Below are 24,220 nucleotides of genomic sequence, written 5' to 3'. Positions count from 1 at the left end.
AATCTTTGTAAATGCTGTTTCTGATAGTTTGAGGGGTGCAGATTTGAAAATGGGTTGGTTATATAGGGGGTTTTGTTGCTAAATATGTAAAATTTGATTTCAAACAGTATTTATCCCCAAAATAGTCAATTCCGAAAATACGGAAAATCGCTATTCGATTTGTAGGCCGCGTGACGTCAAAATAAATTATCCAAACATTTCAAAAATTATGAAAATGTAAAGTAGACAAATGGGAAATGTTATTCTGCAAGTTATTTAGGTGGTAAATTTATCTGCCTGAAAACGCGGTGATTTTGAATTTCGAAAATGGCAAATTTTTCAAAAAATTCATCATTTTTTTCTTTTTTTTGTAAATAAACGCAAAACGTATCAGCCGAAATTTACCACTAAAATGAAGTACAACATGTGGGGAAAAAACAATATCAGAATCGCTTTGATAAGTAACAGTGTTCAAAAGTTATAACCATATAAAGAGACGCAGGTCAAATTTCAAAAAAAAGTTGCGAGCCTTAACCTGCAAACAGGCTGCGTCCTTAAGGGGTTAAAGGAATATTCTCAACTGGGCATTCACATTAATTTCAAGTTATCTGCTATATATGTACATTTCTTTAATTGGATGTTATTAAAAAAATTTTATCTTTTGTGCAGATAATTTCCCATAATTGTAACCATGTTGTCCATTAAAAACAAGATAGTCGTCCTTGGATACGTCCAGCCTTGCACAATGATAAGGGGGCGGGGCCAGATTTGTGCTATTGAGCCCTGCCTGACTTCCTGGATTCAACAATCATCAACACAGGATGGTTGTGGGACATTCAGTAAATCCCAGCCAAAACAATTTGCTTCTTTGTGCAATCACTCCAGCAGCAGTGGTTGTATCCAAGGACAACGTGTGTTCTAAGAAATTATGTTCACACAGATTTCTTTTAATAAGATCCAAATATGGCAGGTAAATTAAATTAAATGTCAACGCCTAGATGATAATACCTCTTTAAGGAGTGTTTGATTTGTGAAGATCTCCTGATTTTAAAAAAGAAAAACAAAACAAACAATGTAGTCATCTTTACAGAGAAGTCCATTCTCTGTACTGCTCTCCATCCTGTGATGCTTCCAGCTGTGTCAGAAGGGAATCTATGATATAATTTATATTGTGCCCTCTGAAGAGGTAGGAATATTTCACAATTTTTTAAACAAGCTTTATCCCTCAAGGTTTGTTCCCAAAAGCTTAAATCCCCTGTTGTCTAGCATGCCAATAATGTAGGGCTGACCTCTGGCCCTTGATACATGGCCCTCCTTAACACCTCATAATCGCAGTGTGGACATAGGCCGCCCCCCTGACTACTACTACTTAGATGCTGGCTTGGGGCTGTTCTGAATGTGGCTACCATCTAAAAGAAGTGACATGTTTTTTCTGTAATGTGGGTGTCAAACCTATAAAAGAAAATTGCAGATTCATACAAAAGGCATAGATTAAGGAGGTTTTCCCAGAATTCTGGAAAACCTTTGGAGCTGGGTGAGGTGGGCATCATTCTGGCACTTCTGTTTGACACCTATGCCCAGCTGAAAATTCCACAAAAATACAGAACCTGTTCTGGCTAACAATGGAAATCAAAGAAAATAAAGGAGAAATCTACCATTAAAATACAACATGATATACCAGAGACACTTGCTCATTGATTCAGACACCATGACTGTGATAATCATCTTATATAGGTTATCCATGGCCTCCTTCCTTCTAAAGTCAACTTTTTAAATTATTCTAATGAGCCCTTGAACCTCTGTACTCTGCTGGCTTTACATACCGATTACACTTTTTCACCCTCCTTCCTGGCAGGAAGTGCTCACTGCACAAGTGCTGAGAAAGCAGGGGGGCGACAGTGTAACAGCCTTTAAAGCCAGATCACAGAGGGGCCAGGTTAGCCTCTGACTCATTAGCATAATTGTAAATGATGATTTTAGAAGGAAGGAGGCCATGGATAACAAATAAGAGAAGATTACCACAGTCACAGCACCTGGATCTATAAGTAATGGCCCTGGTTTATCATGCGTGAAAATAGATTTCCTTTAATACACAATATCGCCTGTAGCCAAGTAAACTTTACATTTCCAATGCCTACTTCATAATGATATAGTTTATTCCAAATAAAATAAGACAGACATGACTTATTTGGGGCTTAAAAACCCCAGTGATGCTCCAACTTCTAGGACCCCCACTGATCATGAGAACAGGACCCTGGCAATCTGGAGAGTAGGAGAACATTTCTCAATATGCGGAGGTCCGGCATATGGTAGTGTCGGAAATTGTTGAGTACAGCGCACATGCAGAGGATGGGAGTGTTGTAGGTAGGCTAACACTGTACTCAGCAATTTCCAACCCTACCATTCGGAAAGCATGTTTACCCACTAGTAGAACTTGGGACCCCTGCTTTACTGGAGGTCCCATTCTTGTGATTGCTGGGGGTCCCCTCACCGATGAACTTGTTACTCCCCTGTGGATAGGGTATAACTTGAGCCTAGGAAAACAAACACATGGGGGACGTTAAAACGGCTGCACAATTTGCGGCCAGATAAAGGACCCCATAGATGTCTATGACATCTGGTTACGGTGCAGTGAGCCCACAATGTCCTATATTGTGCCGTACTAAAGTGGCGCCTCTCTCCTGCACCTGGCCGCGCGCTCACCTGCGCTCGCATGTTTGCGTGCAAGGGGCCTTAGTTTGTACAACCCTTTTAAAGGACATCTACCACCATGACCTTGTTTGAAAAATTAAAGTACAGCATTTTAATAGCAAAACCCCAAAATACAGTCGAATCACTTGCTTGCTACCACTGACCATGATACATGACCTCTACATAATATACCTTGTATATTGTCATGCTGAAGGTGAATGTCCTCTATGGGCTCAGTCTATGGTGATCTGTGATGCCGCTATTAATGCTGTGCTGACATTGTAAGCAGACTGTATTATTTATATGCGGTGCTGACAGTATAAGCAAAGCTGTATTTATGCCCCCTGATGACCGTCTTCATAGAGATGGCTCTTACTGTGTGCCGCCTATCTGTGCTCTGACTCCAGCTTTGTATGTAATGCTGACAGCCTGTGTATATATCGCTGACAGCATGCAAAAAATTCTGTTTATGTGTATAGAGTAGTGGAAGTGCAATCATTATGTGGATGTATAGTCCTGACGGTGCGGGGCAGTGCAGTATTTTTATGTGCGCTGCTTTGGCAGTAAGAATAATAAACTGTGAAACAGCCCATTGTAATTAAGTAAAACAAATATATTATTATTAATGAACTTTGGAGAAAGAACATGAAAAGAAAGATCTGACGCCCCGTGTTTGGACTGAAACCTCAGATCTTTCTTTTTATGTTTTCCCCCTTGTGATATATTTAAGTTGTGCAGAGGGACAATGTATCCTACAGATTGCTTCCAAATTGCAGCGGGTCCACTTAGGCCTTGTGTGCGTCACGTCTAATAGATGGCGTTTTCTTTAGGCATGATGTATTTTGTGGAATCATGGTCGCTGCTGCTAATTCCTGACAGCCAGAATGAACAGTCCCAATTAGACTATATGAAAGGAAACATTAACCTAAACAAGGTGGAGGTTAACTTGTTTCCTACCTTAAACAAGAGCCGACGCGGGCTGCCGACTCATCGAGAGGAGGTGTATGGCCCTTCCATAGGAAGCTCATTTTTGTTATTAGGCTTTTATCATAGCTATTTGTATATTTGGGATAAGAGAGTGACATCGTATAGTGATGTCACTTGGATAAAATGCATTTATATTCTCCTGAATGTCATTATGTGATTGAAGCCCAATCTCACGCACTGCACACCTTTTGTACAGGAGGGGAGTCCTTGCATTTTACCAAAATATGATGCAAGAACTTCCCGTCTGCCAGCAATGTAACAGTTAATGTAGTGTCTGTGCTGCAGGCCGCCCAGCAGACAGGAAGTCCTTGCATCATATTTTAGTATAATGCGAGGACTCCCCTTTTGTGCGTGGTGTGCAGTCCCTGGGATCAGGCCAATAGTATGCAACAGGCCTAAGACTTAAAGGAACACTCCAGTGACAGCTGATTCAGTGAATTATACCTTGTGCAGGGCCTGAAGGGAGGAGCAAGACTCCAGGTTCTAAGAATGCAATGAAAATGAGTCCTGCTCCTCCCTCCAGGCCCAGCACCATGTATTATTATATGAACTATAATCTGTGACTGGTGTGTTCCTTAGCCATGACTATTATCATGGCTCTTCCTCAGTGCAGACCACCATTAATTGTTCGGCACCCAGAATCTGCTTGTCATGGAGCCAGAATCAATTGATCCTGTTACTACAGCCATGGATTAAGATTGGCATGGCCCTTGGACTGTATGGAAATTGTAAGACCTCTACAAATTTCTTTTACTGTTTTGATATTTACTACCTACATACGGAACCAGAATCAAGTTTCTTAGAAAAGGAGGGGTCTGCTTATAGTTCAACAGTTTAAGGACTTTTAAAGGTCCTATAAGAACTCTTTTATACATGTTTGTAAAGAGCCAACATACATAAGTGACAATTTGGAGGTCCCTTTCTTTATCATCCATGTCCATGCCGGAAGAAAGAAGAGGAGCCGCGGAGAAGAAAGAAGACCGAACACGCTGACATTGGGGACATCGGGGAGCCGCGCTGACATCGGAGGGTAGGTATATAAGTTTATTTTTTTAAGGGCTGTGGGGGCAGGCTGGCTGTATACTATTAGGGGCTGCTGTATACTACTGGGGGCTTCTGTATACTACTAGGGGCTTCTGTATACTACTAGGGGCTGGCTGTATACTACTAGGGGCTGCTGTATACTACTAGGGGCTGCTGTATACTACTAGGGGCTTGCTGTATACTACTAGGGGCTTGCTGTATACTACTAGGGGCTGCTGTATACTACTAGGGGCTGCTGTATACTACATGGGGGCTGGCAGGCTGTATACTACTTAGCGGCTGCTGTATACTACATGGGGGCTGGCAGGCTGTATACTACTTAGCGGCTGCTGTATACTACATAGGGGCTGGCAGGCTGTATACTACTAGGGGCTGCTGTATACTACATGGGGGCTGGCAGGCTGTATACTACGGGGGGGGGGGGGTTTGACCAATGCATTTCCCACCCTCGGCTTATACTCAAGTCAGTAGTTTTTCCCAGTTTTTGGTGGTAAAATTAGGGGTCTGGGCTTATACTCGGGTCGGCTTATGCTCCAGTATATACGGTACTTTCAATGGGATCCACAACTGTAGTGACAGCACACAGCTGCTACAGGATTACAGGGCCAATTTATTCCGGTTTTGAGTTATATGATCCCAGTAATCTGGGAGATGCCATACCTGATCTTGAATCACTGGAGTTCTGCTGTAATTTATCCTTTAGCTTTGAACCAGAATAGCATTTGCCTTGTATCAGCTTATGTACTCTATTTGGCTTAAATAAGACTGTAACCTATCCACACATGCCCCTTGGAAAGGGTAATGGGAACACCCAATTGTCAATTTATTCATAATTTTTAGGAGACGGCATAGGATAGCGTTTTTATAAGAAAAAATGCTCCATACTTGTTATTTATGTGTATGAAGCTTTATGAGGGTTCATTTCTGTGTGACAAATTGTACTTCCTTGGAAGGGTATGTAATTTTTTTTTTTGCATGCTGTGTACTGGGAAAAAATTCCAAATCTGGTGAAATTGCCGAAAAAATATATTTGCACCAGTTTCTTGTGGGCACTGCTTTTATGGCTTTAACTGTTTGCTGTAAATGACACCTCATCTTTATTCTTTGGGTTGGACTCATCATAGGGATATCAAATTTATATGGCTTTTTATTAGTTTTTAATGGGTTTTGAAAATTAAAACCTTTTGTGTGAAAAAAATATCTTTGTTTTGCCATATTCAGACCCTAATAACTTTTTCTAACTTAAGTGTAGCAGGACATTATAATTTCTACCATTTTTTGCACAGTACAAAAAATTTGATCACTCTTTATTTTAATTTTTATGAGTTGCAATTCAGACATTTGCACCATTTCTGTTAAGGGGGTTCACCGCCAGGAATAACTGTTTTAATACTTTAATAGATCAGGACTTTTGGGACCAAAAAATGTTAAATTTACCCCCCCCCCCCCCTTCCCTAGTACTGATACAATTATAAACAAAAAAAATTAAAGGTACCTTAACCCTAGCAGGTCTGATCTTCCTGTATACAACAATACAGCTGTATTACAGTATATCAAGGATTTGCCGAATATCTGTTTCATTGTACAAATCTTCTAAAGTGACAAGCCCTGGACTCCTCCAGACCATGGCAACATGTTTGGTGCCGTCAGGGATCTATATGTAGGCGGCAGCTTCACCAGCGCCATCTAACAGGTTGGCACCAAGGAATTGTGCCGACACGATCATTGGAGATTTTGGTGGATATTTGCTTAATAATGGAGCAAACTCCCAGTATGTACTACTACTGGGGGCTGGGCTGTATACTACTGGGGGCTGGGCTGTATACTACTGGGGGCTGGGCTGTATACTACTGGGGGCAGGGCTGTATACTACTGGGGGCTGGGCTGTATAGTACTGGGGGCTAGGCTGTATAGTACTGGGGGCTGGGCTGTATACTACTGGGGGCTGGGCTGTATACTACTGGGGGCTGGGCTGTATAGTACTGGGGGCTGGGCTGTATAGTACTGGGGGCTGGGCTGTATACTACTGGGGGCTGGGCTGTATACTACTGGGGGCTGTGCTGTATAGTACTGGGGGCTGGGCTGTATACTACTGGGGGCTGGGCTGTATAGTACTGGGGGCTGGGCTGTATACTACTGGGGGCTGTGCTGTATACTACTGGGGGCTGTGCTGTATACTACTGGGGGCAGGCTGTATACTACTGGGGGCTGTGCTGTATACTACTGGGGGCAGGCTGTATACTACTGGGGGCAAGCTGTATACTACTGGGAGCAGGCTGGGCTGGCTGTATACTATAGGGGGCTGGTTGGCTATATACTGGGGGGGGGGGTCTGTGACCAATGCATTTCCCACCCTCGGCTTATACTCAAGTCAATAGTTTTTCCCAGTTTTTGGCGGTAAAATTAGGGGTCTCGGCTTATACTCGAGTATATACGGTAGATAGATCTAGAAAATAAATAGATAGACAAATATGTGATAAGAAACATAGATATCAAGCATTATTATATAAGGATGAATAGAAATGTCAAAAAGAGATATTACATATTTGATCAATAGATCATGGTTAAAATAGTTAAAATAGATTAATCAACACATTGTAGAATAAGATGTAAATCTAAGATTTGTATAGGATAGAAAGTCATATATTACATTAGATACATAGAATGTTTTTATATAAGTGTTAGATTGATACAATGATTGATAGAATAGATAAAAACAATAATATAACATCAGAGAATGTTGCAAAATTGTAACTTTTTCACCCAATTCCATCAGAGACTGTCCAGGGGCTGTCACATAGTAATCGGTCGTTTCAGAGTCCTGTAGACTGTAAAACCTTTTATGGTCCAGTATACAATGGAGCAGAATTACAGAGCTTCTTGGCGTGAAAACACAAACAAGAGCACAAATGTTGTCTGTGGCCTCGGGTTGCAGTATTGCACACTTCTGTCCTGACCTCTGACCTGTTGCATCAGGGCTTGACTTTGTTAAAATAATACAGTGCAGTGAAATGCATTCAAGCAGTGGAATGAAACATTTACTAGTAGCTGGGAGGACCGGGCCGTCTGTGTTATGTTCTGTCTTTAGATTTGTAGTTTTGTGTACTATGTACCTGGTGCACAATGGATGTTCTGTGATGATTTGATGACATATCGGTAGGGAATTCTAACCAGCGCTGTGATACTTTTACCCACTCATTTTATAGGGAACTATAGGACAGGTGTATAAATAAGATTGCAGGGTCTAAGCAGCCAACAAGTCATCATGTGATCATATATATAAAAGATGGGGTCAGGTGACTGCAGTGTGTAGCATGATCGGTCAGGTGACTGCAGTGTGTAGCGTAGTTGTCCAAGTGACTGCAGTGTGTAGCATAGTTGTCCTGGTGACTCTGGTGTGTAGCATGGTCGGCTAGGTGACTGCGGTGTGTAGCATGGTTGGCCGGGTGACTGCAGTGTGTATCATGGTTGGCCAGGTGACTGCGGTATATAGCATGGTCGGCCAGGTGACTGCGCTGTGTAAGCATGGTCGGCCAGGTGACTACTGTATGTAGCATGGTCGGCCAGGTGACTGCAGTGTGTAGCATAGTTGTCAAGGTGACTGCGGTATGTAGCATGGTCGGCCAGGTGACTGCGGTGTGTAGCATGGTCGTCAAGGTGACTGCGGTGTGTAGCATGGTCGTCCAGGAGACTGTGTGTGTGTGTAGCATGGTCGTCCAGGAGACTGTGTGTGTGTGTAGCATGGTCGTCCAGGTGACTGTGGTGTGTACCATGGTTGGCCAGGTGACTGCGGTGTGTAACATGGTTGGCCAGGTGACTGTGGTGTGTAACATGGTTGGCCAGGTGACTGTGGTGTGTACCATGGTTGGCCAGGTGACTGCAGTGTGTAACATGGTTGGCCAGGTGACTGTGGTGTGTAACATGGTTGGCCAGGTGACTGTGGTGTGTAGCATGGTTGGCCAGGTGACTGTGGTGTGTAGCATGGTTGGCCAGGTGACTGCAGTGTGTAACATGGTTGGCCAGGTGACTGTGGTGTGTAACATGGTTGGCCAGGTGACTGTGGTGTGTACCATGGTTGGCCAGGTGACTGCAGTGTGTAACATGGTTGGCCAGGTGACTGTGGTGTGTAATATGGTTGGCCAGGTGACTGTGGTGTGTAGCATGGTTGGCCAGGTGACTGCAGTGTGTAACATGGTTGGCCAGGTGACTGCGGTGTGTAGCATGGTTGGCCAGGTGAACAGTCTGCTCCTGTTCAGCGGGTGCTCGATGTCAGTATGTGGAGATGTTTCTGTCTTACATCTGGAGACCTTATGGAACTGAGGAAAGGGGAAACTGTTTGTGGGCTTCTGGGGGTCGATCCGGCTCATTAACCCAGCGAACTCTGATTTACATGGGTCAGAGGTCGCTGTATGCTCACTTGGAGGCTAAGGAAAGTATTAGACTGATAATCATCTCTCGGTTAACCCTCTAGTTTGTGACCACATAAATATAATGCAGACACCATATCAAAGCTGGCATTTATACCCACAACTTTTTTTTGCACAAAAAAACAATACAACCTAAGCAGAATAACTGTGTGCTTCTGAAGTATGGTACTTAATTATACAATAAGGAAAATAAAAATTGTAGTAACCAATATTTTATTCTTTTCTTGAAAGGAAATCTACCATCCAGGTAGATCCAGGCAATGTGACTGTGGATATCTTCTTATATTTGTTATCCACAACCTCCTTCCTGGGGATGTTACGGGATCCCTTCCATTTTGCAGCTTCACAGGCTGTTACAATGACTCGCCCTGCCTGAAATAATCTCACTGTAGCAAAGGAAGTTTCAGCACACAGTGGGAGGGGAGAAGTGCTCCTTGCACAATGTGACAGCCTGTGAAAATATATATATATATACACACACACTATACAGGCAGTCCCCGGGTTACATACAAGATAGGGTCTGTAGGTTTGTTCTTAAGTTGAATTTGTATGTAAGTCGGAACTGTATATTTTATCATTGTAATCCCAGCCAGAACTTTTTTGGTCTCTGTGAAAATTGGATTTAAAAAATGTTGGATTGTCATAAGAATCAGGATTAACACTAAAGCTTCATTACAGACACCTGTGATAACTGTTATAGCTGTTTATTGTAGCCTAGGACTAAAGTACAATAAATTACCAACATCCAGAGGTCCGCTTGTAACTAGGGGTCGTATGTAAGTCGAGTGTTCTTAAGTAGGGGACCGCCTGTATATAGTAAAAAAAGAGGAAGGCGGAAGGAATATGTGTATCTTACTACCAGATATTCCTTCTGAATGGGTGTGACATATGCTTTTATAGCAGTACTTTTTCTACAACATGGACGTGTATGTATGTATGTGTGTGTGTGTATATATATATATATAATATATATATATATATATATATATATATATATATATATATATATATATATATTATACAGGCGGTCCCCTACTTAAGGACACCCGACTTACAGACAACCCATAGTTACAGACAGACCCCTCTGACCTCTGGTGAAGCTCTCTTGATGCTTTACTATAGTCCCAAACTGCAATGATCAGCTGTAAGGTGTCTGTAATGAAGCTTTATTGATAATCCTTGGTCCCATTACAGCAAAAAATGTTTAAACTCCAATTGTCACTGGGGCCAAAAATTTTTTTGTCTGAATCTACAATTATAAAATATACAGTTTCGACTTACATACAAATTCAACTTAAGAACAAACCTCCGGACCCTATCTTGTACGTAACCCGGGGACTGCCTGTATATATATATATACACTCACCGGCCACTTTATTAGGTACACCTGTCCAACTGCTCGTTAACACTTAATTTCTAATCAGCCAATCACATGGCAGCAACTCAGTGCATTTAGGCATGTAGACATGGTCAAGACAATCTCCTGCAGTTCAAACTGAGCATCAGTATGGGGAAGAAAGGTGATTTGAGGCCTCTGAACGTGTCATGGTTGTTGGTGCCAGAAGGGCTGGTCTGAGTATTTCAGAAACTGCTGATCTACTGGGATTTTCACGCACAACCATCTCTAGGGTTTACAGAGAATGGTCCAAAAAAGAAAAAACATCCAGTGAGCGGCAGTTCTGTGGGCAGAAATGCCTTGTTGATGCCAGAGGTCAGAGGAGAATGGGCAGACTGGTTCTAGCTGATAGAAAGGCAACAGTGACTCAAATCGCCACCCGTTGCAACCAAGGTAGGCAGAAGAGCATCTCTGAACGCACAGTACGTTGAACTTTGAGGCAGATGGGCTACAGCAGCAGAAGACCACACCGGGTGCCACTCCTTTCAGCTAAGAACAGAAAACTGAGGCTACAATTTGCAGAAGCTCATCGAAATTGGACAGTAGAAGATTGGAAAAACGTTGCCTGGTCTGATGAGTCTCGATTTCTGCTGCGACATTCGGATGGTAGGGTCAGAATTTGGCGTCAACAACATGAAAGCATGGATCCATCCTGCCTTGTATCAAAGGTTCAGGCTGGTGGTGGTGGTGTCATGGTGTGGGGAATATTTTCTTGGCACTCTTTGGGCCCCTTGGTACCAATTGAGCATCGTTGCAACGCCACAGCCTACCTGAGTATTGTTGCTGACCATGTCCATCCCTTTATGACCACAATGTACCCAACATCTGATGGCTACTTTCAGCAGGATAATGCGCCATGTCATAAAGCTGGAATCATCTCAGACTGGTTTCTTGAACATGACAATGAGGTCACTGTACTCAAATGGCCTCCACAGTCACCAGATCTCAATCCAATAGAGCATCTTTGGGATGTGGTGGAACGGGAGATTCGCATCATGGATGTGCAGCCGACAAATCTGCGGCAACTGTGTGATGCCATCATGTCAATATGGACCAAAATCTCTGAGGAATGCTTCCAGCACCTTGTTGTATCTATGCCATGAAGAATTGAGGCAGTTCTGAAGGCAAAAGGGGGTCCAACCCGTTACTAGCATAGTGTACCTAATAAAGTGACCGGTGAGTGTGTGTGTGTGTATATATATATGTGTATATATATATATATATATATATATATATATATATATATATATATTTAGACCCCTTAAGATTTTTCACTTTGTTTCATTGTAGCCAATTGGTAAGATCAAACTATTTTATTTTTGCTCATTAATGTGCACTTCACATAAAAAGAACAGAAACGTAGATATTTTTGCTAATTTATCATACAAGAAAAACTGAAATATCACATGGTCATAAGTATTCAGTCCCTTTGCTCGGTGATTAGAAGCAGCTTTGGAGCTGGTGCAGCCAGAAGCAACAAGTTTTTCACACCAGGATTTGGGGATCATCTGCCTTGCAGATCCTCTCCATTCCCTCAGGTTGGATGGTGAATGTTGGTGGAAGCCATTTTCAGGAATGGTCACAGGTTGGTCATCCCAAACTTCTTCTATTTAAGGATTATGGAGGCCATTGTGTTCTCAGGAACCTTGAGTGCTGCCGAAATTCTTTTGTAACCTTTGCCAGATCTGTGCCGTGACACAATTCTGTCTCTGAGCTCCTTAGGCAGTTCCTTAGACCGCATGGTTCTCATGTGCTCTGACATGCACTGTGAGGTCTTTTATATACAGGTGTATGCCTTTCGTAATCAAGTCCAATCTATTTAATTTAATCTGGATTCTAATGAATGAGTAGAACCATCTCGAAGAGAAGCAGAAAGAAATGGACAGCATGTGAGTTAAATATGGGTGTCACAGCAAAGGGGCTGAATACTTATGGCCAGGTAATAATAATAATTCCTTTATTTGTATAGCACACACTGCGCAGAGCTTTCCCATCCCCAATGGGGCTCACAATCTACTCAACCTACCTGTATGTTTTTTCGAGTGTGGGAGGAAACCAGAGGACCTGGGGGAAATGCATGCAAACACGGAGAGAACCTACAAAGTGTTTGTCGATGTTGATATTTCAGTTTTCTTGTTTAATAAATTAGCAAAAATATCTACTTTTTTCTTTTGTTCTGTCAATATGGGGTGCAGAGTGAACATTAATGAGAAGAAGAAAAAATAACTGTTTTATCTTGCCAATTGGCTGCAATGAAACAAATAGTAAAACATTTTAAGAGGTCTGAATAATTTTCGGGCCCACTGTATACTCACACATACTGTATATAAATACATACATATTCCTCATAGACTAAGCTCTTGTGTCCCCCCATTCATCCTCATAGACTGTAAGCTCTTGTGTCACCGCTTCATCCTCATAGACTGTAAGCTCTTGTGTCACCCCCTCATCCTCATAGACTGTAAGCTCTTGTGTCACCCCCTCATCCTTTTAGACTGTAAGCTCTTGTGTCACCCCTCATCCTCATAGACTGTAAGCTCTTCTGTCACCCCTCATCCTCACAGACTGTAAGCTCTTCTGCCCCCCCTCATCCTCATAGACTGTAAGCTCTTGTGTCACCCCATTCATCCTCATAGACTGTAAACTCTTGTGTCACCCCCTCATCCTCATAGACTGTAAGCTCTTGTGTCACCCCCTCATCCTCATAGACTGTAAGCTCTTGTGTCACCCCCTCATCCTCATAGACTGTAAGCTCTTCTGCCCCCCCTCATCCTCATAGACTGTAAGCTCTTGTGTCACCCCTCATCCTCATAGACTGTAAGCTCTTGTGTCACCCCCTCATTTTCATAGACTGTAAGCTCTTGTGTCACCCCCTCATCCTCATAGACTGTAAGCTCTTGTGTCACTCCCTCATCCTCATAGACTGTAAGCTCTTGTGTCACCCCTCATCCTCATAGACTGTAAGCTCTTGTGTCACTCCCTCATCCTCATAGATTGTAAGCTCTTGTGTCCCCCTCATCCTCATAGACTGTAAGCTCTTCTGCCCCCCCCTCATCCTCATAGACTGTAAGCCCTTGTGTCACCTCTCATCCTCATAGACTGTAAGCTCTTGTGTCACCCCCTCATTCTCATAGACTGTAAGCTCTTGTGTCACCCCCTCATCCTCATAGACTGTAAGCTCTTGTGTCACCCCCTCATCCTCATAGACTGTAAGCTCTTGTGTCACCCCTCATCCTTATAGACTGTAAGCTCTTGTGTCACCTCCTTATCCTCATAGACTGTAAGCTCTTGTGTCACCCCCTCATCCTCATAGACTGTAAGCTCTTGTCACCCCATTCATCCTCATAGACTGTAAGCTCTTCTGCCCCCCCTCATCCTCATAGACTGTAAGCTCTTGTGTCACCCCTCATGCTCATAGACTGTAAGCTCTTGTGTCACCCCCTCATTCTCATAGACTGTAAGCTCTTGTGTCGACCCCTCATCCTCATGGACTGTAAGCTCTTGTCACCCCATTCATCCTCATAGACTGTAAGCTCTTCTGCCCCCCCTCATCCTCATAGACTGTAAGCTCTTGTGTCACCCCTCATCCTCATAGACTGTAAGCTCTTGTGAGCAGGGCCTTCACTCCTATTATTCCATATGACTGTTTGTACTCTGTAATGTATTATTATATTTGTATATGTCCCCTATGATTTGTAAAGCTACGGAATATATAATAAGATTACTATTACATATACACTATGCACAAACACACACACATATAAATACATGGAAATCTGGGAAATGAAAACAAATGCATGTTAATATACACACGTACATATATACACACACCCTGTATATGCTTGACAAAATAAGTAGGGGTGATTTATCATCAAGTTTCTGAGGTAAAACCGTCCTTGTTGCCCATGGAAACCAATCAGAGCTCAGCTTTTATTTCAAAAACAACTCTGGATAAATGAAAGCTGAACTCTCATTGCTTGCCATGGGCAACTAGAACAGTTCTGCTCTAAGATACTTATGATAAATCTCCCCCATAATGTGGGAGATTTATCAGACGTTTTTGAGAGCCAAACCAATCACAGCTCAGCTTTCATTTTCCCACAGTTGTTTTTAGAATTAAAGCTGAGCTCTGATTGGTTTCCATGGGCCACTAGAATGGTTTTACCTCAAAACCTTCTGATAACTCTCCCCCTTATCAGTATTGTGACATATACTCAAAATAATAATAAGGTGTCTAAAAATAAGTGTCACATACTTTTTCATATTTGATATCTGTAAAATGATTATATTTTGTATACGTCGGCCTTGTTCACATAAACCAGTGTAAACTGAAGCACATGTAAACCAAAATCATTAAATCAGACGAAAACTTACAATTACAAAAATGAGCATAGCATCATGTAAGATATGGAGCTGTGTAGTAGTCATTATTATAGCCGCTGTTAGTAATGGTCTGTGGTAAATACCAGAGGACAGGGATTGCACAAGTCTGCTCCTGTATACCCCGGCTGTAACCTGATGCGGGCTGCCAGTGTCTCCCCTGCCCCATATAAAAACCTGCTTTGGTTACATGGGAACATCTTTAACCCATCAGCTCTTGTGACTCCCAGGGTGCCAGTCGTTGGGTCATGAATGGAGATTCCTAGAGTTTTGTGGCCGCCAGATAGTTAGCAGCAGAGTCACCGCTGGTGATAAAATAACATGACTAGGCGGCTTGTAAGGATCTCCTTATGATCTTCTACACATCAGATGCCAGAAATAAGAGACGGATTTCACGCCAAATCATCATTCTGTCTGTATCTGGCTACAAATACACAGGCTTTGTATGTCTTACATCTTGTAGTTAGTTATATCATAGTACAGGCGGTCCCCTACTTAAGAACACCCGACTTACAGACGACCCCTAGTTACAAACGGACCTCAGGATATAGATAAATTACTGTACTTTAGTCCTAGGCTACAATACACACCTATAACAGTTATCACAGGTGTCTGCAATTAAGCTTTACTTTTAATCCTGGTTATGATGACAACATATTTAAAATCCAATTGTCACAGAGACCAAAAGAATTTGGCTGGGGTTACTATATAAAGTATACGGTTCTGACTTACATACAAATTCAACTTAAGAACAAACCTACAAAACCTATCTTGTACGTAACCCGGGGACTGCTTGTATATGGAGATATGGTAGCAGCAGACAATGGCATTGGCTCCTCAGAAACCTGAGTTACATTAAATGGGGGCTCTTAGATTTCCTCTATCCACTCAGCTTTCACAACGCTAAGATCAAAATGCAAAGTTTGGGCTGAGTAACCTCTGTGGATGGGCCAGAACACGTATTGTGAGCTTCAGTCACTATTCCATGTCTGTGTGTTGTCTATGATACATGAGAATATTGTGTGTGCACAATTTCTTCACAGATGGAACCCATTTCACCCTTTAAAGGGAAACTGTCACCATATCGTTTACCCTATTAAACTTCTAGCCCCCTTAGGTAGAGGATGAAATGTCCTTTCTTGAATTCCCTCTTTTATGTAAGATCTCTACCCATTTACTTATAAAAGAATCCTCCAAGTGACAATGAGCAAAGAGTATTTTGCCTGAAATGAGTCAGTATTAGAGGCTGCAGTTGGAGTTTCACTAAAGACACCCCTATTTTCTGTAGTGTTGACCTGCATTTGGCGTCACATCATATATTAGAATCTCATCTTTTAGATGACATCTCATCCATAGGATTCTGGTTCCGTAAGATACTGAACCCCAGGTAGATAAAGACATGGTTTGAAATGTAAGTTGCAGATAAAGATCCAGTTTCTGCTAGTCCACAGAATGGTCCATTATGGTTGTCTAAACTTTCGAATGTTGATCTTAACAGCTGACAATCTAATGTCTATAAGAGGTCTGGCCAGCAATTGTTGTGTACATACTGAAGGGGAAAGAAACGAAATCCATTGTCCATTTTTGAGGTCCATATGTCACCAGTGTATAATCTGTTGCCAGTCCGTTTGTCATCCGTTTTTGTGGTCCCACGCAAAAAATACTTGGACCATTATACAAGCTCTGTCACCTCCCGTGTCCTCCCTTCTTCCTCATAGATTGTAAGCTCTTGTGAGCCGGGCTCTTATTCCCATTGTTTCATCTGAACATGATATTACTCTTCCGTCTTTTTGTATATGTACCATATGATCTGTTCAGTGGAGTATGATGGAGCTATGTAAGGATTTATTATTATATACGTTTTATCTAGTTTGGGTGTTGTATAGACGCCACAATCCTCCGGACATTGTTGAAGCCATTATGATGTAATATAACTAATACAGGATACATGACAAGATGTTCTGCAGGAGAAAATGGAAACAGAAAACTTGTGCGCTGCACAGAGAACATAAAAACAGTTTGTTCAAAGGCTTAAAACAACAAAAAAAATGTGCACTGCACCTTTCTTCTCGTGTAAATCCCTCTACGACCATTAAACACAAAAAAACGAGAATGTCCCTGCTGCTAAATTGGAGTCCAGAGGAGTCGGAGGCAACAGGATCTGAAGATCAAAATTCCAGACATAGCAACGTGAAACCTGCCACTAACTGAGTGCATCCTGTCCCCATCTACTCTCCGCAGGGAAACCATGGGACAAGGTGGGACGGTGGGGGCAGGGAGCGCCGGGAACAATCACTTTTTTGTTATTACAGTGTTATTGCTGTAGGTGTGACATGTTAATGATCCTGGTGGGGCGGTGTACCTGTCCTGAGCACAGATGTAGCACCAGTACCAGTGCTATACGCTGCTCTATACATGTACCCCCTTGATATATATGTATTATACAATCAGTACACATCTTACTGTATGGCACACTTATATAAGGACTGTAGGATAATCTTTTTGTGTACATATACACATACATATAACAGGATTGTTAAGTACTACTTGATGTTCTTTTTCAGGGCAATATGTTTTAAATACAGCTCTATTATTGATCTACCAGCAGGTTTGACCATACAAAACTGCAGTTATGTATTTTCCCTGGATATCTGTGTAACCATACTAACCCGTGTGTGGTGTTAGTAGCAGCAAGACTGTGAAAAAGGCATGTATATTCCAGGATTGTAGCTGAACTTTTTTCCACAGTTCCACAGCTACTTATAACACACAAAGCAATGGTTGCACAGATCTCTAGGGCCAATTGCTGACACTGACTGAAGTTTCACTAAACTCTCTCCTCTACAATCTATTCTTAATGCAGCAGCCAGGCCGTCTTTCAGACCAAATGTTACACAGATGCCTCCAGTTTTTGCCAGTCACTGCATCTCCTTCCGAATACAGTTTAAAATAATAATCCTCATCCACAAAGCTCTGAATAAAGCTGCACCTCCCTATCTCTCTTTTCACATCTCTGTCTATCTCCCAAGCCATGCTCTTCTATCTGCAAGTGATTTTAGATGAACTCTATCTTAATTCGAACCTCTCACGTCTCCTCTCTCAAGCTGCACCAAATCCCTGGAATGACCTTCCCTGGACTATCAGACTAATACCCAACCTCCATCACACTCGCTAACTGCATGAATTGTCAACTCTCTCTTTATTAATCCTTCCTATGTCCTCCTCCCGTTGCTTATCTGGCAAATACCATATATATGCCAAGCTCCAGGCTACTCTACTTTTTATTTATTACATTACAGGCAGTCCCCGGGTTACATACAAGATAGGGTCTGGAGGTTTGTTCTTAAGTTGAATTTGTATGTAAGTCGAAACTGTATATTTTATAATGGAAGTTTTAGACAATTTTTTTTCTTTTGCCCCAGTGACAATTGGAGTTTCAAAATTTTTGGTGTAATTGGACCAATAATTATCAATAAAGCTTCATTACAGACATCTTACAGCTGATCATTGCAGTCTGGGACTATAGTAAAGCATCCAGAGAGCTTCACCAGAGGTCACATGGGGCAGAGGGGTCCGTCTGTAACTATGGGTTGTCTGTAAGTCGGGTGTCCTTAAGTAGGGGACCGCCTGTATTTTATTCTGTTCCCTTATAAAAAAAATGGATGGAACATTATACAAGCTCTTATACCTCTTGTGTCACCCACTCCATCCTCATAGACTGTAAGCTCTTGTGTCCACCCTCATCCTCATAGACTGTAAGCTCTTGTGTCCACCCTCATCCTCATAGACTGTAAGCTCTTGTATCACCCCCTCATCCTCATAGACTGTAAGCTCTTGTGTCACCCCTCATCCTTATAGACTGTAAGCTCCTGTGTCACCCCCTCATCCTCATAGACTGCAAGCTCTTGTGTCACCTCCTCATCCTCATAGACTGTAAGCTTTTGTGTCACCCCCTCATCCTCATAGACTGTAAGCTCTTGTGTCACCCCTCATCCTCATAGATTGTAAGCTCTTGTGTCACTCCTCATCCTCATAGACTGTAAGCTCTTGTGTCACCCCCTCATCCTCATAGACTGTAAGCTCTTGTGTCACCGACTCCATCCTCATAGACCAGTGATGGCAAACCTTTTAGAGACCGAGTGCCCAAACTACAACAAAGACCCGCTTATTTATCGCAAAGTGCCAACACAGAAATTTAATTTGTGATTTATACTACATTCTTTGTCACAGTTTTCATTGATACCTGCATCTGAGGACACCAATAAAGCAGAAAATAGTCCCAAGTAGAGCTGTCACTTTAAAATAGCTCTGTGCACAGCAAGTCCTGGGCTGTGTGGGACTGCAGGTAGATACCTGGAGTCATCTCTGGTGATGGCCTGAGTGCCCACAGAAAGGGCTCTGAGTGCCACCTCTGGCACCAGTGCCATAGGTTAGCCATCACTGTCATAGACTGTAAGCTCTTGTGTCACCTCCTCATCATCACAGACTGTAAGCTCTTGTGTCACCCCCTCATCCTCATAGACTGTAAGCTCTTGTGTCTCCCCCTCATCCTCATAACTGTAAGCTCTTGTGTCACCCCTACATCCTCATAGACTGTAAGCTCTTGTGTCACCCCCTCATCCTCATAGACTGTAAGCTCTTGTGTCACCCCCTTCATCCTCATAGACTGTAAGCTCTTGTGTCACCCCTACATCCTCATAGACTGTAAGCTCTTGTGAGCAGCGCCCTCACTCCTATTGTTTCATATCACTGTTTGTGCTCTGTAATGTAATATATTTGTATATGTCCCCTATGATTTATAACGCTACAAAATATGATGGCGCTATATAAATAACGATTATTATTATTAAATACTTGTCTTCTGTTTAGATTTCAGATACAAAGAAACACGTCTGATCCATCCAATTATAAGAGCTTGGGTGACTGTTTCAAGAAGATCTACCGCAGTGAGGGGTAAGTGTATATCCTGCATCAAGGACATTGCACTAAATCTAAAAGCAAGTGCCAGGCTGGTAATACCAGCTCAAAATACCAATAAAAAAATTGCCAAGAATAACCAAGGCAATCTAGATGAGTGAAAGCTGAAATATTCAGCACTAGACTTTTGTATTAGATGGATCTACAGTGGTGTCTACTCCCGATCCCTTCTAACATAGGGGACAGTCTCCTCTCAACACTCACACTGCTCCGGAGATGCCAGTTAAAATATTTTATTACATGGTGTGTCTCTAAAGGAATTTGACCTGAAGACCCTTGTTATAAGAGTAAGCAATATAGTTTGGTGAACCACAAGCTCGACTGCAATTAGAATGAGGATTTTCTTAGCCCAAAAGCCTCAATAGCCATATCCTAGAAATATGGAGGGATATCTATATGGACATATGGAAAAAAAAACAAGAAAGTCCAAAGCAGCACAACCGCCGATGAGTGCAAAGCCATAGGTCCCCTGGCGTGTGTCACATAAATATATCCAATGAAGAGGCAGCTCTCCAATGTAGGTGAAAAGAAGGGTTAATCTTCTATTCCTTAGCGAAGTTTCGGTGTTAGGATAAATCTTTTTCAAGCATATGGAGACATTGGGGCAGATTTACTTACCCGGTCCATTCACGATCCATCGGCACGTTCTCTGCAATGGATTCGGGTCTTCCGGCGATTCTACCAGGTGTCACTTTTTTAAAAAAAAAAGCGGTGGTTTTTCCGAATCCGTCGGGGTTTTCTTCGGCCACGCCCCCCCATTTCCGTTGCGTGCATGCGCCAAAATCCGGGGGAAATTCAGGAAAAATCGGCGCAAATCGAAAATATTCGGGTAACCCGTCGGGAAAACGCAAATCGGGCCCTTAGTAAATGACCCCCATTGAGGTATATATTTATAGAAATATTTCTACATAAAGATATGGATTTTTACTGATTTATCTCTGTATTTAGTATTTCATGCCTGTAATAAAGAAGATTGCTTTTGAGGCTTTTAGGCTAAGAGTATCCCAACTCTAATAACAAGTGAGTTTCTGGCTATCAGTCTGCCACCGATACCAACGATCCTGAGTTCTAATCCTATCTAAGACTTTTTAACAAAAATTGCCTGCGCTTATTGAAAGAGCATAAGTCAAAGTTACGCTCTATTGATAAGCGGGCGGGGGCAGAAATAAGTTTGCTTTGGTCCATAGCAATGACCACTGTTAGTTTATGAAGCCTCTGCCTTTGCCACCTGCTGAGTCTCTTGATTGCTTGGGGAGATCAGGCTAGTTACAAATTAGTACAACCATTACAGGGAATGCTGGGAAAAAAAGTGTCAGGAAGTAGCTGGCTTCCTTCCTAGTTATTTTTAGTATAGCGATCAGCCTGGGGCATAACTTCATAATTCGAAATGTAAGAATAAATGGTACTAGGTTCTAGGTACATCCAAAAATATTTACCTTCAACAATTTCAAATTCCAGGAAACAGTATTCCATCTATTAACCCTTTCTTTTGGATTTAGTCCACTATACATGGCCTCCTATCTGACAAATGACATGGCTCGATACATTTGGTTTGCAGCTGTGGCATATATGCAGGAGCCTACACCTTCCTGCTGGTTGTATAACAGAGTGCCCGCACATGAGACACCATTACTCTTGTATGTTTGTGACAGAGCAGAATGCCCGGCTCGTACAAATGACTAGTGTTAGGATCCATTAACAAGAAGGAAGACAGAGATTGGTGACTGCACTCAAGATGTTCATGCTTCAGCTCAAGTAAATAGCAGCGCAGGTTCCCGGCATGTGACGGGCCTGGGCTTCCTACTTAGTATCAAGTTACAAAATCTATATATAACGCTTTAGGCAATAATTAACATTTCTTCTAACATTTTGCCGCATTCACACAACCGTGAGGGGCACATGCGTCCCCATAAATGTCAATGGCTGCACGGAGCGATACAGTCCCACACCGTACCGCTCCGCACACAGGGAAAAGATAGGACATGTCTCACATTCCCCCATGTGCACGGCCCGTATGCAGTGCATCTGTATGGAGATGGGAGAGGTTACCCCTCCAGCACGCGGGACATATGCCCGGACCGGCTGTAGCTGTGCGGGCATTCGTTCATCTAAATGCAGTCTAAGAGGAAGGATGATGCATGTTCGGTGAACCTACCTGTTAAAGGAATTTTCAGTATTCTTTGGATAGAACGTTACTATAATTACATTGATTACGCTGGACCACCACCAATCATCTGATTCGGTTTACCTCTACGCTCTTGGTGGACTCTGGATCACCACTGATTGGCTGGTTCTTTTTGACTCTAACCTCTTGGTGGACTCTGGACCACCACTGATTGGCTGGTTCTGTTTGACTCTAACCTCTTGTTGGACTCTGGACCACCACTGATCATCTGACTCTGTTTACCTCTCTAGACCACCACTGAATGGCTGTTTCTGTTTACCTCTAGTCTCTTGTTGGACTCTGGACCACCACTAATCATCTGGTTATATTTACCTCTACACTCTTGGTGGACTCGGACCACCACTGATTATCTGATTCTGTTCACCCCTATGCTCTTGGTGGACTCAGGACCACCACCGATAAACTGATTCTGATAACTTTTAGTCTCTTGGTGGACTCTGGACCACCACCTATTGGCTGATTATATTTGCCTCCAGGGTCTTTAATCAACAAAGAGAACAGGACCAGGTCATACCCGGGAACTGAAGGTTAGCTCTCGATTCCCGAGGTTATGTAGACCACTAAAACAAAAATGGAGCTTGTTGCTGGTATCAACTTATCTTTGGGTGTCCTGAGTGTCGTACCGTATAGGGGGATAGGAAGAAATATTATGGGACTGGACAACCCCTTTATGGAAGCCCTTGATTATTACTAGATGTCAATCAAACACTCAGCCTCAGCTATTCCTCCAGATTCCCATAAACATGCATGCTTGGTTGTGCCGGGCATGCATGTTTTCCAGTGGGAAAGAATAATCAGTAGCTGGCGGCAGGCTATCTCCCTGGAGGACAAAACATTAGACATGTTGCATTGCAGTTCAACATGCGCCATCATTTTTCCCTCATTAATGATCAAAGATTGATCATATCATGCATATTAGATGTGCGTGTTAAAATGAAGAAGGAAGAGTGCTCCAAAACGGAAGAAGGTTTGTATGATCCCCAAAAATGTTTGGATGGCTGACCCTAAGGCTATAAGACCCTAAGGCTATAAGGACTACTCTATTTTTTTTTTCATAAAAAATGGCACACTGGGTGTCCCAGAATAGGTTCAAAAAAGGTCGCCCACTGGTCTATGGTTTTGGGTCCCTCTTGATACAAAGGACGTGAAGTCATTGATTGAAGTGGACCACTAATCGATTGAGCCAGATGCAGAAATCAGCAGGAATTAATGGCGACCTCGGAATGGACGCAATGGGGGATCAGTGATCAGTACTAAGGGACTGCTTTTTGTTTTTTAACCTATTGTGAGCCATATAGAAAGAAATCTAAATTCCTGGCAGATAAAACATGTAACTTTCCGTTGATGTGACAGCCCCAGCTTTCCCAGATACAGATATGTTTCCACAGAACAGGTGCATAACTCTGGCTCGTGAGAAGAGGTGTCTGTGTGAGCTGCTCTAAAAGGGAGAGGCCTCTCCAGGATTTTATACTTTCGGACGGCAGGAGTTTTAGGGTCCGGTTCGCATTGACAGCCGCAGGAAAGTTAAGCTACTCGAGGCAGTCTGTTTATGAAGGGCTGACAGCTTTATGGCCGGCATTAACAGATTGAATGTTTATTGGGGCAAATGTTTGTACGGAGGATTATCCTAGAAACCTGGGCTCCGGCCTTTAGACATTTGCAAATACTCTCAGGGATCAGATGGTGTTAAAATTTTCCTTTCGTACTTTCCATCAGCTTGTCCACATGCCGCTAGTGTTCTCTGCTCCCCATCCCTTCAGACTCAAATGTCAAAATAAAAAAAAATGAATGACTTTTTTACAGGACTATTTTTTCATCACCGTTGTATTTTCCCTCGGACTAAGCCAGCGAATGCTGTGCATGGATATACGAGGCCGATCTGTGGCCCCCAGCTGGCTTGGAAACCCCATAGTTCTGTTTTATGGCATTATGTTTAACAGGATCCAGCCCCTGAATGGCACATAGCACCTTTTTCCAATACATTTATTTTTTCCAGAATTTTCCAAGTCTTGACGTGGCTTTTGCTTATTTTTATAGAATATTCCTGGCTCTCCTATTTGTCCACCACCCACCATTGACGTATGGCCTCTATTCCATACCACTCACTGACATCACCAGCATAGAGAGGGTTAAACTCCTAGCCACCCCCTATTA

General features: G+C 42.6%; 1 protein-coding gene across 2 annotated transcripts in view; it reads left to right on the top strand.

The window, feature by feature from the left end:
• SLC25A21 (solute carrier family 25 member 21) overlaps window positions 1–24,220 on the top strand; it is a 206,144-nt gene that overhangs the window by 120,831 nt on the left and 61,093 nt on the right. For both annotated transcript variants that reach the window (XM_072115548.1, XM_072115547.1), the window contains exon 4: window positions 19,774–19,857. In XM_072115548.1, coding sequence (XP_071971649.1) covers window positions 19,774–19,857 — 84 coding nt within the window. The remainder of the gene's footprint in view (window positions 1–19,773; window positions 19,858–24,220) is intronic.

Source organism: Engystomops pustulosus, chromosome 7, assembly GCF_040894005.1.
Source record: "Engystomops pustulosus chromosome 7, aEngPut4.maternal, whole genome shotgun sequence".
Taxonomy (NCBI): domain Eukaryota; kingdom Metazoa; phylum Chordata; class Amphibia; order Anura; family Leptodactylidae; genus Engystomops; species Engystomops pustulosus.
Note: the sequence above shows the minus strand (reverse complement) of the source record. Positions and strands in the feature narration are given on the sequence as shown.